General features: G+C 37.5%; 1 protein-coding gene across 1 annotated transcript; it reads left to right on the top strand.

The window, feature by feature from the left end:
- Window positions 1–13507: 13507 nt before the first annotated feature.
- On the top strand, window positions 13508–15288 carry LOC148013956 (uncharacterized). The gene is made up of 2 exons (XM_087667266.1): window positions 13508–14204; window positions 14615–15288. The coding sequence occupies exons 1-2, from the start codon at window positions 13696–13698 to the stop codon at window positions 14931–14933; spliced, it is 828 nt and encodes a 275-aa protein (XP_087523392.1). The 5' UTR covers window positions 13508–13695; the 3' UTR covers window positions 14934–15288.
- The last annotated feature ends 750 nt before the right edge of the window (window positions 15289–16038 follow it).

Here is a 16038-nt window from a genome sequence, read left to right on the forward strand (position 1 = left end):
ATTGCATGAGTGGCTAAATGAAAGAGAAGCGGCTAAAGAGCTAGACTCTCCACAAAGAGAGGTAGTTGTACCCTCAGAACCTAGTGAGGTTGTTCAACAGGCCATAGCTATGTCCCATGAGGACACACTAGAGAAAGAGAATGCTAAGGCCCACCCAACCAAGAAAATCAACAACTGACATGGCTCAAGGTCTTGAGTCTTTAAAGGATATACCTCGATTGCCCAAAAAAGAGAGGAGAAAACAACAAAAACAATGGCAATTGCAAGTGGCGATAGATGGCAAGAAGATTGAGACCAAGATTGCTAAAGAGCTGAGGAAGAAAGCATTGAGTCCACCCACAAATGAACCCATTTCCATCTCTCCTAACAACGGTGAAACCTCAAACACATCCATGTGTTTTGATTAGTCAAAGAAACCATTACCATCAATGTTTGCTTGCAACACTCAATCCACTGACACTAGAACTTACATTGACCAATTAAGAGTGGATACAACACTGTCACAATAGGTTAACAAAACTATACCAGACACATCCAAGGAGAACCATGACACAATAGCAGCAAAGCATCAGGAGAAGTATGAAAACCTTGAGAACATAGGAAATCCTAGCATTGACCAATCTTGCTCATCTAGGCCTAAGCCCCCAACAATGCTAAAGCTTAGTGAAACTCTCAGAACCTTGCATGAGATAGCAACCGAGCAAGCCTTCATAAAACATAGAAGTATTACAGAGTGCTTGATCGGGTTGGAGGCTAAACTCAAAGTATTTGCATGTACTTATGTCCTTGCAGACATGGGCACATTCCCTAGGGAGCAGCTTGAGGAATACTTGCCATATCCGCTATCTTGGGAAGAGCAAGAATATCTTAATGAGCACTACGACAAGGTCCTACATGAACACATGCAATTCATGTCTGACAAGGAGGCCAATGAATTACACTTACTTTTGACATTCAATGAAGCGCTTTTCCAACCAAATTTGTTAGAGATACATTAGGGGAGTTTTGAGGTCTCAAAAATGCCCTATAAGAGATCCTAGAGAGAGAAAACAATTTAAGAAATAAAATCATTTTATAGAATTTTTATAAAGGTTTATATTTTGGTAAGTTAAAATATCAAAATTCGTTAATAAGTCATTATCGTGATATTCTCGTGGTCACATCGAACCTAGAAATCTAGGTCGCCATAAAGTTGGCAAGGTTGTCATAATGAAGATCTTACCTCTCCTCATTAAAGTGAAAAGTAATATTCAATTTGAATTTTGGTGGATACTCGATTGCCTCCCTCCATCGTTTCTCTCTTCTTTTTTCCTCCTCCTTAGTAGTCTCTTCTTTGTTTTCGTTCTTGCTTCTAATCATATCCTTAGCTATGGATCAATCACCCAATGATCTCTGTAACTCAGCTATGGATCAATCATCTAATGATCTCTCTAGCTCTCGTAAAATACCTCTCTATCATCTTCATATTGAGTTGGACAGTGAGTATGAACCAATAAGAAAGAGAACAAAATCTATCACGGTTACAGAGTCTATGAAACATATACTGAGGTTTGAAGGAAAGAAGAATATTGATCTTTGGTTGGATGGAAAGCTATATCCCAAAGATCCTAACAGAAATAGTACTCCTCCTTTCTATAATAGCTTATCATTAATGAGGTTTATTGGTGATGGCTACAATGGATTTTTAGGTTATACACTTAATCTTGTTGCAGAAAAGGATATCCTTGGACTACAGAATCATATTTTGATGAAACACAATATAGAGTTGTTGCAGAAGCTAGAAGATTGTCAACAAAAAATTCATTCATTGGAAAAGCGTATCAAATCTTATCAACGAAAGCAAACTTTATTAGGCCTTCGAAATCGAAAAAGAGCTCTCAAAAATATTGAGAATCTCAAACGAGGAGGAGGATGCTGTGATAAAAGAATCCAAGCAGCAAGGTATATTTTTTTTCACTTGAAAAATCTTAAATATGGCTTTATTTAAACTACTTGCATTGATTTGTGATGTTAATTTTGCTTAGATCTCTTCTACAACCAAATGCAAGTGCAAGAGATTCTTTAAAAGCAACTCAGTTTTATTATCATCTTCTTCCTTCAATAGTTTCAAAGGATATTTTGGAGAAGAAGAAATTTAAAAAGGCAAATAAACAATGCTTGGAGTCATTTGTAAATGATCATTCTTTGGATTCTGAGTTAGTACAGAAGACACTGGATAGTATTGGTATCAGTCGAGATGCTTATATGCAACTTTTCTAGCTTTTACAATCAAATATGAAGCAAGGACATGTACGCAATTGCATACTTCCGAAGCCATTTGTGGTTAGGACTATTAGACAAAGAGTTAATAACAAAGTGATGGAGATTCTAGGTGAGCCTTTTCATATCAAGGCTAGCTTCAAGGGCAAGAAAAAGAAGGTTACATTCAATGAATTTAACAACATTTTCCTTGACTTGCCCACCCTACAATGCTTAATGATCAAATTTTATGACTTGTTAGTAGGCCGAGGCACAGGGAGTGGCTAGATTTGTGATTAAACTTGATGAAAGTGAGATTCTGAAATGTAAAAAAATTGGAGAGAATCTCTATCACCTTGATAAATAGAGCACTTTCGTCAGGTCATTGCAATCACTCAACATCATTTAGTGTTCAATCTGAATATAACATCTGGTGGTTAGGAGCATTTGAGGTAGATACTGAGAATTTTGATATACTATATTGGGTTTTTCATCAAACATCAATACCTAATGTTATTCAAAGGAAACAAGTAGGAGAAGAGCTATTTGTTGAAGGATTTGGGAACTATAGGATTGAGTGGCACATAGCTGGTGACCTAAAGACACTCAAATGTATGTATAATGTATCAAAGGGAGATAACTCGAGATCTCCTTGCTTATACTGCGTGTCACCAGCTGCAGAGTTAAACTCAAGCAATTGGAATAGAGATTCCTCTAGGCACAATAAGGATCCACAGTTTAAACCAGTATTGGACATTCCTTTAGCGAATGCCCATATTTGTACACTTCATGCACTTTGCAGGATAATTGAAAAGCTTGTTCATCTCTATATAGGATTTGCATGGAAGCTGAAGCCATTATCAACTAGAATAGATGCTATAAAAAAGGTTGAAAAGTTCTCTCTACAATTGGTTTGCATGGTGGCAATGTTGTTATTGAACCAGATCTTCAAAAGTCTAAGGATGGTAATTGTGTCCCAAAAAAACCATCTATTGGTGGAGTGAAGGCTAGAAGGTTTCTAGGCTTTCATGGAAGACTTGGCAAGATAAACTCTAGAAATGGTGGCTCAACTATTAAATTTAATCAGTGGAAATCCCTACATAATGCAGTTAAGGATCACACTAATAATGGACAAGCTCGAAATAGAAAAGCTAAAGTTTGGGAAACACTAGACAAAGTGTTTTTTTATTGTGATAAGATTGAATGGAATGATGATGATCTCAAAGACTTTAAAAACCAATTGAACCTTTTCAAAAAGGCGATGATAGAAGCTTGGGGTGATCAACACTTTACTCACTATATGGTAAGAAGTTTGTATATGTTTGTTTCTTCATTGTCGAACTCGTATAATGTTTTTTAATAACTTTCTTTATTTGTTGACTATGTAGCATATTCTATACAACCATGCTCCATACTTTATTAAACAATATGGATCCCTATCTATCTGGTCAACCCAATGTATGGAAAAATCACATTATCAAGCAAGAACAAAATATTTCAGACACACAAGACATGGAGGTGGAAGACACAAAGCTAGCAGTTTATTAGAGGTCTTTCAATGGTTCTATCGACAAATTTGGCATAAATTCAAGCTTAAAGATACAACCACATCAAGCAATACATCATCTTTAGCAAGGACTATACAAATTGTTATCCAAAGAAGAAAAGATAGATATTTAAATTCTTGCGCAAAGCAAAGATTTACAGAATGGTTACAAACCAAACAAAGAGTTGGGAAAAGATGGGTTTCAAGAAACCCTTAATCTTTGGCATCTTCTAGTCTGATTGTGTTGTAGAAGAGTCCTTAGTTTCAGGCACCTCAACACGGCCTTCAGAGGAGTCCTTGGTTTCAGGTAGCTCGATAGGACCTCTAGAGGAATCTTTTGTTTCATCCCACTCAATAAGACCTCTGTATTTCAAAAACTCTTGTTTCCTATAGCCTTGAAGAAGCTTCAAATTCTTACTATCTCCTACATAAGAGAGCAAATAGGAGCCAAGAACTCCAAAATATCCAGCTCTAGATCCACTATATCCAGGCATGAAGCCAAAAACTCTTATGGCTTCTTCCTTCTCCACTAAAATGATCTTGTCCAAACCTCTGCTGAAAACTTGAGATCCAATTACCTTTGAGATAGCTCTCAAAGCCATCATTGGTAGACTTGGAGATCTTGACAATCTACTATGATATATTACAATTGTTTGATTGTTTAAGTTTCCAATATAATGGCCAAGGCTTTGATTTTTTCCAAGCTTCATTGGCCTAGAGCCCTTGGCCCTTCCAAGAAAGTTGTCCAGATCTTCAATCTCAATCTACAGAACAAACTACAACAGTACAAGATATAAGATATTTATCTATAATGCATAATAAATTCTAACATAAACTCAATGGGTAACTTCGAATTATATTTCATACCTTAGGGTGTTCGTCTTCTTCAAGAAGACTATCATCATAAAGATTTATTGAACTCTTGGGCTTCTCATCTGATGGAGACTTCAATCTCTATTCATACCCTACATCATCAATATGAAGTTTCTTCTGGACCTGCAAGAACTCTTCTTCTGTAGGTAGCCCCCCCTTTTCGTATTCTATGATCTGATTAATACATGTATGTAAGGCTATAGAGCTATCTTGGAAATTCTCTCCCTCAACATCAAGACTTGCTAGTGGTTCTTGTTCATAACCTATAAAATTCATGTCATTTTTGCCCCAACCTGCAAGGATTGCTAAGCAATAATCTTCTCTAAGATAAAAAAGATGTTGAATATCATTTAGCAACACATATCTCTTCTTGTTGATAAGATAAGTGGGAAATGTTGGAACATATGCAAGAGCACCTTCTTCATCAACCTATGCACTTGGCTCGATCTCCTTTTCTTCCACCATTGTGATATTGTCACTCTTGAACAAACCTACATCAAAACCTTGGACAAGTTGATTCTCAACATCTTCTTGGAACATCTCCTCCTTCTCTTCGACCTCCTTATCCATACTTGCAATATCCTCTAGCTTTCTTTGTTGGTCTATATCTAGAGAAGAATTTTCCATCTACTGAAGGTACACAATAAATCCAACGTCCTTGTGGATTAGAAGGCATTGGTATTGATACATGTGGAAAGGGCAACATGTTTATTTCTTTCTGAATTCCTCATCAATGAGGTTGAACCTGCCTAGCAAAGTTGACCTGGATGTATTGGTGGCTCCCATGACATCACTATAATGAACAAATCCATTGACTTCCAAACCTTGCACATGTCTATCATAAAAACATCTATACTCCTTAAGTTTATCTTCAAGATCCTCCAATAACTCCTTCAAATCAAAAGGAACATTGAAAATTTCCCTAATGTAGCCAAACTTGGAAGAATTTCCAGTGGTGTGTAAGAAATCAAAGAGCCTATCATCAAATGTCTCAATTATCTCCTCCTCATCCATTCCTTCTAGAGATAGCTTTCTCTTTGTCATCTTGACAGGAAAAGATTTATCCCTGAAAACAAAGCAGAATAGAACCAATATCCAATAAAACAAGATGGAACCATGGAAAGAGGCCCCAAAATTACATTTTTCAAGACAAAAAAATCAAAAAATGAGAAATTTTTTTAATTGACCGGTGAAACGCGAAAATTAAAGTGTCCAAGGCAAATTCTTGTGAAGAAATCGCGTTTCACCGGACAATACCTTGAAGACAACAATTTTTTCAATATCTCACCGGTGAAATGCGATACTTAGCAAAATATCACTAACATTGACATTATTTCACGTTTCACTAGTCAAAAGATGCAAATCAAGAAGAGAAACATGAACTATAAATTAATTTTATGAAAACACAAAAATTTATGATAAAATCCTTTCTGGAAAAGCTATGCTGCTTTTAAAAGATACAAAGCACATAACATCTGTAATTATTCAAGTGTTATTAAAAATTATTTCTATATTAATCAAATTTATTTTGTTAAAATACTTGTAATAAAAAAAATTTGTTACCTATCAAAGATTGTTGAACTACTCTCCACATAGGAAGCAAGGACCTTGAAGGGAAGTCGAGACAAAATTTCGGCAGAAAAGAAGACAATGTCGGAGAAATGGCTTTGAAATGCTTTTATATTGACCGTTAAGCATGTGGTGATAGTTCCAATGAAAAAGTTTGTGTAAAATGGAAAAATATGTGCACACGTGTCTCACTTAACACACAGTATCAAACTCCTCAGAAGACGTGCGCACTCTCTTTTTTCGAAAATACGTCACACATGTGTTACATAACACTTTTCCAAGTTAAAATTTTTTCCAGTAAGCGAGAATATGTCACACATGTGTTATTAACACTTTGCCAAGAACGTTGAGTCCATACAAATTCACCGCCTTCGCCTTTCACCACATTTCCAGCAAGTAGAAAACATTGCTACTCCGCCTTTACCTTTGGTGTTCCTTCCAATCTCCAAGCATTTCACTGCTTCCCCAACAAAGGAAACCTTCGAGCATATTCTAGTCATTAGGCTGAGATTGTGAAGAACAAGCTAAAAAGAAGGTATGGTTTCTACATCTTGCTTTTCAATAACAGGCTCCATTCAATGCATTCTTTTGATACTTTTCCTTAATCCTTTATATTATTATGAGATTATTAGCACTACAAAAGATTTTTTTCCACAGTGGGAGGATTCCTTAATATTGTGGAGATTTAAGGAAATCTTCAAACTTCTTCCCTAGATCTGTGGATATTTTATGTAATTTTAAAAGCTTTCCTTAGATCAAAGCTCTTTTTTCTTGGTTTTGTTGATTTCTATGCTATTCATGAGTTGTCCGGTGAAACACGAAAATAACGTGCTTCAAGGAGGCCTCCTATCTTAAATTCGCGTTTCACTAGACACAATGGACAACAAGTCCAGTGAAACGAGAAAAGAAGCAGCTGCAAGGAGGCGCCTTGCTTGACACTCACGTTTCACTAGACAGACTCGAGAAAAATTCAGCTGAAATGCGAAAACGACATGCAACATGGATACCTCTTGTTTGGAACTTGCGTTTCGCTGGACATGCTGGAGAAGAAGTAACATATCATTTTTTGGCAGATAGCTAGGACTAAAGCAACAACAAGAAAGGAGAAGATTGATCCTAGGGATTTAACATCAAAGATTCATGAGTCTTAAAAGCCTCAGAAGCTCTCTAGAAAGTCAAATCCAAAGAGAAAGTTTTCTCAAAATGTCAGGTGCCTAAGGGAGATTAGGAAGGCAGTAAAGGCTCTTAACAATGCAATTCCAAAGTTGTCTTTTCAGAGGCTTGTCAGGGAAATTTGTGACAAATATAGTTTAGATAGTTTCAGATGTACAAGAACATCTCTTAATTGTATACAAGAAGCCACAGAGGATTTTTTAGTTGAGTTTTTTCAAGATGCCTATATTTGTGTTGCTCATGCTCATAGGCTCACACTCATGGACAAGGACATGGTAATTCTTAGGAGGCTAAGATATAGATTTTCAAAGGTCCTTGAGCCAATTCCCCTCACTGATGTGAAGACATTTAATATCCTTAATGTGCCCCCAGCTAGGAGAAAGAAAGATGATTCTAGTCTCAGGCTTGAGGATGTCACCCATGAGAAGGATACAAGGCAACATGAAAAAGAGGAGAAAGCTAAAGAGGAACAGGCAGATAAATGGAGGTAATCCAAAAGGATTCAGTGTGTTTTGTTTCTTACCTAGTGACTTAGGCAAAAGAACTAAGGTTATCTCCTTTGATGCTGCATGTGTTCAGATTCTTAAGGATAAAAGAAGAGAAGTAAATGACAGTATTATTCTTGTTGGCCTAAGGTATATCCATCCATAATTACTTATACTTTTTGATATTTTTTTAACAATAAGATTTTTCTTGTTTATACTCACTATTTCTATGCCTTTTCTAGGTGTATAATGCATGAGTTTCCTTTGGATATACAACAAAAAATTGAGGTTCTTGATCCATCTATCTCATTCTTTATGAGGAACGAGCTTGATACAAGTTTTATTGAGCACTGGCTCAATCTGATTGACTTCGATACTTTGGAGCTCCTTATAATTTCATATAATGAAAAGTAAGTGATTCAATATTCTATTAGAGTTTTTGACATTTTATCCTACTAATTTGTTGAGATATGATTGCTTTTAGTTCTCATTGGAGCTTGATTGCAATAGAACTTGTGGATAAGCAATGTTTTTTAATCAACTCTATGAAAAGAAGCCATGGAAATGCTAAATTGTAAGTTATATTATACAAGGGCTCCTTGATATTTCAATTCTTTTTTTTGTAAGTACTCTAAATTTCAACATATTTTATATATAGAGGTGCCAAAAGATTAATTGAAGAGCTAGAGAAAAGACCCCCTATGCCGTCTGATTTGCTTGCAACAATGCAATATAGACAAGTTGCGGTAAGTTATTCATTAAAATAATTGAAACATGAGTTTATTCTAAGAACTACCATCCGTCCTCTTTATAGTTTTACTTTGTGTTGGTGGTTGCAGTGTCCCCATCAGGATGATAGCCATTCTTGTGGCTGGAGGGTGATTGCAAATGCTAGAAGAATGGTTAACTTTGTTTATCTTAATGATGATAAACATGTAAAGGTAATATGAAAGATGCTAAACTTTAAGATAGATATTAATTGCAAATAGTCCATTGATGATAAAAATATAGTCTATTGTAAGAACAATAATGAACTAAAACTCTTTTTTCTATAAATGTGTGACAGTTTTCGAAGGATTGCTATACATCTGAGCATGTTTGGTACGTCAGAGCAAAGCTCTTGAAGTATATAATGGTCAATTGTATACAACCAACAACAGAGATTGGTGGGGATTTGCACCATGAAGGAGATGCGGTGCCTATAACCACGGAAGGCAAAGCCACAGCTTCAACACCTTCTATACCCAAGACATCAAAGAAAGGCAAAAGGACTCCGAGAAAGGATAGTTCTCCAAAAAAGAAATAGCTTTGCCATATCGCCTTGTAAGCCTTCATATATAGAAATTTACCCTTCAGCCCTTGTATATCTCATAGAGATGGCAGATAGACATCTGCTACAAAATTTGTACATATATTTTATATTGATAGTAAATATATCTTTTCTTGAATGTCCTTGCAGTGTATATTATTTTCTCTCCTTTTCGATATCTGCAAAAAATAAATTACAAATGTTTGTTATTTAGAAAGTGAGATCTTGATATACATCTAAGTAGATATAATATGATGTGAAAACTTACTCGTTTCTTCGAATACAAAGAAGCATGGTAGTTCAATGTCTTCATTTTGTAAATCCATCCTCACTTGATGTAGCGTACATGATTTTCTGATCTTTAAGATTGCAATAATATCCTCGTTGAACCAAATATCAAGATCCACTATAGGATCTTTGCTGAAATCATTAAGATTGTGGTCTAAAGCAACTAGACTACTACCAACAAAATGCCATCGACTATAGTAAAAGCTAAGGATAAAATTATGAGTAGCAATCATATATTTACAAGCTATAGAGTCTTGATCTATCTTACCTATAATTTTTCATTCTGTCCTTGTATCCCATCCTTCATCAACAAATTGTATGATATGATCATATGTTAGTCTCTTCACTGAAAGCATGGTTTTTGTTATTCTTATCTCCATATTAAAGAAGAAATCAATAAATATATTAATAGACATAAATAAAGTAACTTTGCTTAGCCTACTTGAGATATTAGATTTTTGTGCTTTCTGGATCTCAGAAAATATCTTACATCTATAGCCCTTACTAGTAGCTGGACTTGGCAAAGGCCACTCAAAGCTTGAAAAATCTGGCAAAGGAAGGAGTTTTATTGATCCCCATTGGCAACGCCGCATAGGAATAACATAAGAATGGTCATAAAAGAATATCCCATTCTCTGCAAGCTCTGTCTTCTTTCTGCCTCTATGCATTTCTTCTCCAATTGAACCATGTATAACATCAATAACATCAATAATAGATTCCACTGGTTGCCATTCCTCAAGATTAGAGGGATAGACATCTACAAGACAAACAAATATTATAATGGAAAAACCTAAACCATGTTTAAGAAAGGAAAAACTTTAAGAATGAAATTCTTACAATTTGGTCTATACATTGGAAGCTTTGAAGATCCAAGTTTCAAACACAGCTCTCTATGCATGAACACATGTTGCACTAGTATCTCTTTGATGCTATTCTTATTTGCTCCAAGCTTAAAATCTCGGATTTTGCCCTTCCAAGCAGAGATAAATGAGCTCTCATGTTTTTGCCTTTTTCCACATTTTGCTTGTTGCATGGTGATCCAACTACCTTTGCTAATGATAGTAGGAATCCATCTTCCATTAGTTTGGAATGAGTTAAACACTGATATGGATGTGATTTGGCAGCTTGGACGCCTTGTTGAAGGTCGAATTTCTGTATCCATGGTAGAAGAGAGAGATACATGCACAGAGAGAGAGAGAGAGAGAGAGAGAGAGAGAGAGAGAGAGAGAGAGAGAGAGAGAGAGAGAGAGAGAGAGAGAGAGAGAGAGAGAGAGAGAGAGAGAGAGAGAGAGGACTAGGCTACCATAACGGAGGGAAAAACAATAGAGGAATAAAAGGAAGGAGGGAAAAAACTGAGCGCCATGCTTTTCACCAATTTGAATTTCAATTACATCAGTCATTATCATTAATCTATAAACATCATTAAATAAAAGTAGCCGAGACTCTATGCCATTAATGCAAAAGATGTCATAATCACGAATATAAGAGACTAAAAATACATAATAAAAATAAAAAATTGTAATATTATTATATTTATATATTTTTGTAAAATGTTTTTTAAAATTTTTTTAAATAGAAGTTTCGTTATGGAGGCTTTGCTCTTATTGGTCTAGAGCACTCTCTCTCCACATCCTAAAAGGCATTTTCGAGACCTCAAAACTCCCCTAATGGAGCAACTAAAGCAACAATTAGAGGGTCAAAGTCAATTTGAAAAATATTGGTTTGAAAATCATGCTACAATGGCCAAACTTGGAGCCCAAATTATGACAGTCTCAGAGGAGCGATTGGCCAAATGGCGGTCTCAAAGAGACCCAATCTATGTGGTGCTAACTTCCTTTTGAGTACTAACTACCGTTCAGGTATGGACTTGAATGTAGCTAGCCAGGAGAACTCTCTGATTGATAAAATTCTCACTGAGGAGGAGCTACATGTTGCTAGTAGAGTCGGACAAGTTACCATGCTACTCGATGTTGCAAAATATCTATTATTATTGAGTAGACTGCCACGAGTACTAGATGTGTGTGCCATACTCCAGTACAAATCCTGATTTCTACAATTGGTTTTTATTCTCACGATGTGACATGGATTTATAAACATGTATATAAATAAACAATCAAATCTAATATTGGTCTCCGCAATCTAATCTCCGCATCAAGGAGCTCAATTATGCTACATTGCGTTGTCAAACACACAATTAATGTCTCAAGAAACCTTTGAGTGTACTTCTCCTCAACATCAACAATTTTTTCCATCCCATTGAACCCTTGCTTCATCCACATACTGCTACGAGGAACCTGACTAGTAGTCTTCTAACTATGTACTATCTAAGTATGCATGTGCACTCACATAATATCTACACCACAATCTATACACAGTTTGGGTCCTCAAGTGCATGACAATACTCTCAACTTCCTTAGAGTTTGACATGTCTCCCAAACTAATCAAACTACATCTTATGCACGATAAGAAGACTAGCATTAACCCTAGGAAGAGACCATATGAAGGTTTCGGCAGCAGCGCCAATCTAACAATCCTATAGGGATAAGGATTTTCACTACTGTGGAAAGTACAGTCATAATGCCAAGGACTGCTAGAAGAAATATGGCAATCAAAAGGGAAAGCAATATGGACATTTTATATCATCCATTTAGATAGATGATGCTTCTTGGGATAGATTGTTTGCCAAGACATATGTGAAAGATAGGGCTGTTGAGAAGTCTACTGAGGATGTTGTTTGCTATATTGATTCGGGGGTATCAAATCATATTACGCCTCATGGTGTGACTGGTTTATTGACATGGTGCTTGAGAGAAATGGCTATGTATGCACATGGGATTATACACAACATTAGCATTGATCATAAAGGCAAAGTGCCTTTGATAATCTAGGATGGCAAGAAGAAGAACTTACATGATGTATTGCATGTCTCGTCAATTGCTGAAAAAAATATTGTCGGTGAGCCAAATGACTGAGCAGAATTTGTAGATAATGTTTAATAAGCATGGTTGCTTCATTGAGGAGTTTGTTAATGACTACAAATTGATTGCTCGTAGTCATAGGATTGGTAGGATGTTTACTCTTGATACTACTTTGCCACAGCTGAAATCAGCCATGTTTGCCCATGGCTCTGGCACAGTTAGAGATTTAGAAATGTGGCATAAAAGAGTGGGACATGTTAATCTTTAGCGAGCTGCAAATGATGTAGAAAAAATAGCTCATTAAAGGTCTACCCAAGTTTGCTTACACGGATATTGGTCATGTCTGTGATGCTTCTTAGTTTGGTAAACAGTCAAGGTTACCATTTCTCAAGCATGTAAGAAATAGTATGCAACCATTGCAGTTGGTTCACTGTGATGTGTGGGGGCCATCCCATAATGCATCTATGGGAGTCTCTAAGTATTACGTGACATTCATTGATGACTTCAATTGCTACACTTGGGTTTATATATTGAAAACAAAGGATTAGGTGTGGCAACATGAGCTTTGGCAGGTGGCACAACAATTCTTGGCCTTTGAATAGCTAAGCTCACGGAGCTGGGTGAAATGATAGTGATAATATGTCTTAGTGGAAGACTCAAAGAACCCTATTTTCAGATACACATGTAGCACAAGCATGTGTATCTGTACAACTATAGGAGGTGGCTTTTGGGACAAGCACCACTCTTGGTGCATTTCTAGAAAAATGGGGTGGTTTAAGGCAAAAGTTGTGAACCTTCCAGTGACCTAGAAAAGTTCCTGGTTTTTCGAGAAAACAACGAAAAACTCCCCCCCCCAAAAGACCCCTATGAGAACAACTTCCTAGAAAATAAAGTGTGAACTGCCAGGGCGTGCCATGTGATACTAACCTTATGTCATGTAGGGGATGAGGCTTGGACCGGATAAGTTTCGAACATGATGAGATGATGACTCAGGACTGTCCGTAAAAGTCCAGCAGCAGCCGCGCGGGATGAAAATTGAGATATTATCCGCTCGAAATTTTCAACAAAAAAGTGGGAAAGTGTCTGAAGAGTCTTTCTTTCTGCAAGGATTGTTGTTTTGCTGTTCTCCTTCAAAAACTCTCGAGTCTCTTCGTTTTCAAACCATCCATCATCTTTTCTTGTCGTTTCTTCCATCGCAAAGCTTCTCTTGTATATCCACCCCCTTCTTCTTCGTATCATATAATAGCCTTCTGCACAGAAATCCGAAGGCCAGAGCTCCAGAGGTCTACACAGTACATGGCGTCCCTTGCTTGCCAAAGGCTGGGCAGCACCTTGCGCCAGTACCGTGACCAAGGCAATGACGGGGCACACGCGGCCATGGTCGCCGTGCCCTTACTGAAGGTTCAGGATGTCCCCTCGCGTGACGGTGCATTCCTAGGGTTTCCTCCTCAGACAACAGGACGAAGTCCCTTATCTTCCCCGAAGTGCAGCACTAGTTCTCTGCATATTGTCAGAATTATGGCGCCTCACTCATCTCCCAGCACTGCTGATCAGGAGGCTGCAGTAAGATTGGACATATCTGACCCTACGACCTGTCATCGATTGGATCAGACGTGTCTAGCGGCTATGGCTGATGATCACATCCGTAGTCCTCCTGCTGCAACTAGCTCTTCGAGTTCCCTCTCTTCTAGCGATACGGAGGAAGGTGAAGAAGCATCTAGCAGCCTGTCATCATCTTGCTCAGATATCTGCAACAACGGCCCTCTGGACAGCATGAGCTTCCTCTGTGAGGCTCTCCCTCAGAAGTAAGTCTTCGCAAATAATTCATTTTGTCTTGAAAATAAAGCTTACAGATTCAATCACCGCATTCCGCACAATTATTTGAATTTTGAACTCGAGTCACTAGATTGGGCAAAGAAATTCGTTGCTGAAAATTAAAATCATGCAGAACGAGGGCATAAGGGCCCCAGAAAATGCATGGCAACATTCCAACCCTCTGCAGGATGTGTGGAGTTTTGTCAGGAGATTCGATAAATGGATGTTAGACAAAGAAATCGTTTGCCCCAAATCCGAATCATGCAGAATGAGAGCATAAGGGGCCCCAGAAAATGCATCGAAGCATCAAAATGTTAAAAGTTTAGGCACACTGGAGAATGTATGGAGGTCTGCTAGGAGATTTTGATAGATGGATGTGTGTGTTTGTCCGTGTGCGCAGGCGGGGACTGTCGCGTTTCTTCTCCGGCAAATCGCAGTCGTTCTCATCCATAGCGGTGGTGTGCTCGGCAGCGGAGCTTGCAAAACCGGAGAACCCTTATGTAAAACGGCACCGGACAGCTGCAGCCGGGCTTTGCTACAGCTCTTTCCCTCCCCTCCCATCAGGGAGTACCATGAATCATAAGAAATCCAAGCGCACTTCTGCAGCTGCAGTTGCGACTAAGACCATGTCCAGAACAACAAAGGGCAGTACGGATCCCGCCAGTGTCCAGCTTCCCCTCAAGTGTTTCTCCTATCCTGATCTTCGATTTTCCTCATAGAGTAGCATCAGGTCATCACCATGTAAATGAGACGGAGTTAAACATGCAGACCCTTCTCAGGTCATCATCATCATCATGTAATGAGACGGGGAACACATAAAAACGTTCTTCTCCACTCGGAAGTTCTGATTTTGAGACAATGTATGATATAGTTGTACATAAAACCACTTGTCACAGCTCCATGCAAGCACCCATGATTGGGTGCTGAAGCTCAGGTTCCTCCTCCGAGTCCCTAACGAAGTATCCATGAATTCATAGTCGGAGACTAGATTTGTGGATAATAGTATATTGATGATTGGTTTGTGGATAATAGTATGCTGATTGATTCGTCTGAGTAAGAACCCTTGACTCACGTGATGTTTTAGATGCCAAAGAATAATAGTATGAATAAAACCAAGTAGACACGTGCATCTAAGAATGACAAATAAAGCGAATATGTTTTTAGCTGCACAAATAAATCAAATATGTATTTCTTGTTCTTGTAGAACTATTTGCATAATATGAAGCCTTTTATGTCACTTGAGTTCATGCAAATACCGATATATATTAGAATCGTCATGTAAATGGAAAACACTATATGCTTTTCAAAAATACAATTGTAAAGGAAAAAACAAGCATGCATCACAAATGTCATTAGCTTATAACTACTAGCAATACGATTTGATTTACAAAGTTTGCTATAATCTCTTCTAAGTAATCATGACTTTAATTTAAATGCCACCATTGTACTACCACAATGGTTATGTGTGCTAATATGCCTTAATAAGGCCTTAAACTCCAAGATGTTGAGGGTGCTTTACTTTTAAAGAAGATAAATTATAGAAAGAATGTGGATGTATGCTATATTTTTGATGCATTGATTGTTAGGGGTAGACATGATGGTAAGAGCAATAATAATCATAGTGGTAAGGACTCATAGTGGTCTCTTTCATACCAGTTGTCATCTCGATTTTGTCTTCTACATGCGTCTTATTACATCGAGTACATGCAAGATACTTCAATGGAATAAGTTATCGCCACTTAACTTGGTGCATGATGAGCATCTCGAGGAGGTCAGTGTTGATGAATTTGCCTCCACTAAAGTCTTTGTTGCAGGTTTGGGAGG

This window comes from Lygodium microphyllum, chromosome 25 (assembly GCF_053477565.2).
Source record: "Lygodium microphyllum isolate KBCC chromosome 25, Lygodium_microphyllum_v1.1.10, whole genome shotgun sequence".
In the NCBI taxonomy this organism is placed as follows: Eukaryota; Viridiplantae; Streptophyta; class Polypodiopsida; order Schizaeales; family Lygodiaceae; genus Lygodium; species Lygodium microphyllum.